We start from the raw sequence: 1,021 nt of genomic DNA on the forward strand, positions 1-1,021 counted from the left end.
CCTGAGCGTCCTGAATTTTCTGATTGGCACTGTGCACGTTCTTCCTGGCAAATTCAATCAGGTGAACAGCAGAATGGCGATGAGAAATGGTCTCTTGGCTTTTTTGCTTAGCTTCTTTAACCCTGCTGAGAGCCTACTGGTAGGCACAGACGCAAAGCTTGGTAGACAGGGATCCCAGTCTAACAGAACAGCTTGGCTTCTGAACCATACTGAATCCTTCAACTTTTCTTGCTTCTTTTTCTAGTTCGTCCTCAGTGAGAGGGAGGTACCACTCTACCAACAGCTCTGATTTGGTGAGTGCATTTTCCAAGCCACTGCTCACGAGCTGCATCAGCCGACTCCCCAGGACTGTGTTAATGCTGCCACTGACCACAGACTTGGTCTTTCCACACTGCCAGTCACCGTCCCTTTGCTCTTGTCTGTCACCCCTGTGATCATGCTGGCCACGGAATCCTTAGGCCCAGTTGCAGTAGTCGTCACAGCATCTTTGGCCCGAGTCACAGCACCCTGGGCATTGGCAACAACCTCAGTCCTTTCTAGCCCCCTACGGCAATAGGTATCAGCAACTGGAATTTGAGGCTCTAGCTTCTGGATGATGCGCAGAGCACCAGTCATGGCCGCCAAGGTGATGGTCTTCACGCCCTTCTCTGCCATCTCACACACAGGCTTCAAGTAGGGATACTGGTCCTTTGTGCTGACATGGGCTGAGGACATGAGCTCATACGTGGAGCTCACCAAGGGCAGGTTGACCACCTGAGCCACCACACTTGGCTGTGGATCACCTGCAACAGATGCCATTTTTCTTTTATTTTTTAAAGATGGGGTTTCACCATGATGGCCAGGCTGGTCTTGAACTCCTGACCTCAGGTGATCCACCCACCTTGGCCTCCCAAAGTGCTAGGATTACCGGCGTGAGCCATTGTACCCAGCCTGGATGCCATTTTTCTTCCTGGAAAAAGAAATCAATGGACAGCAGCGAAAGGTGAAGAGCAGGCACGCCCCAAAGCCCAATGCGCTTTCT

General features: G+C 51.6%; 1 protein-coding gene across 1 annotated transcript in view; it reads right to left on the bottom strand.

Annotated features, from left to right (window-relative positions):
• LOC108298949 (perilipin-2-like) overlaps nt 1-798 on the bottom strand; it is a gene marked incomplete at its 3' end in the record, with an annotated part of 41,391 nt that extends 40,593 nt beyond the window's left edge. Inside the window, 2 exon segments of the mRNA XM_017521433.1 lie at nt 8-387; nt 390-798. Of these exon segments, the coding sequence (XP_017376922.1) occupies nt 8-387; nt 390-798 (789 nt within the window).
• Between the last annotated feature and the right edge of the window lie 223 nt (nt 799-1,021).

Source organism: Cebus imitator, unplaced genomic scaffold (assembly GCF_001604975.1).
Source record: "Cebus imitator isolate Cc_AM_T3 unplaced genomic scaffold, Cebus_imitator-1.0 Scaffold1257, whole genome shotgun sequence".
Lineage (NCBI taxonomy): Eukaryota > Metazoa > Chordata > Mammalia > Primates > Cebidae > Cebus > Cebus imitator.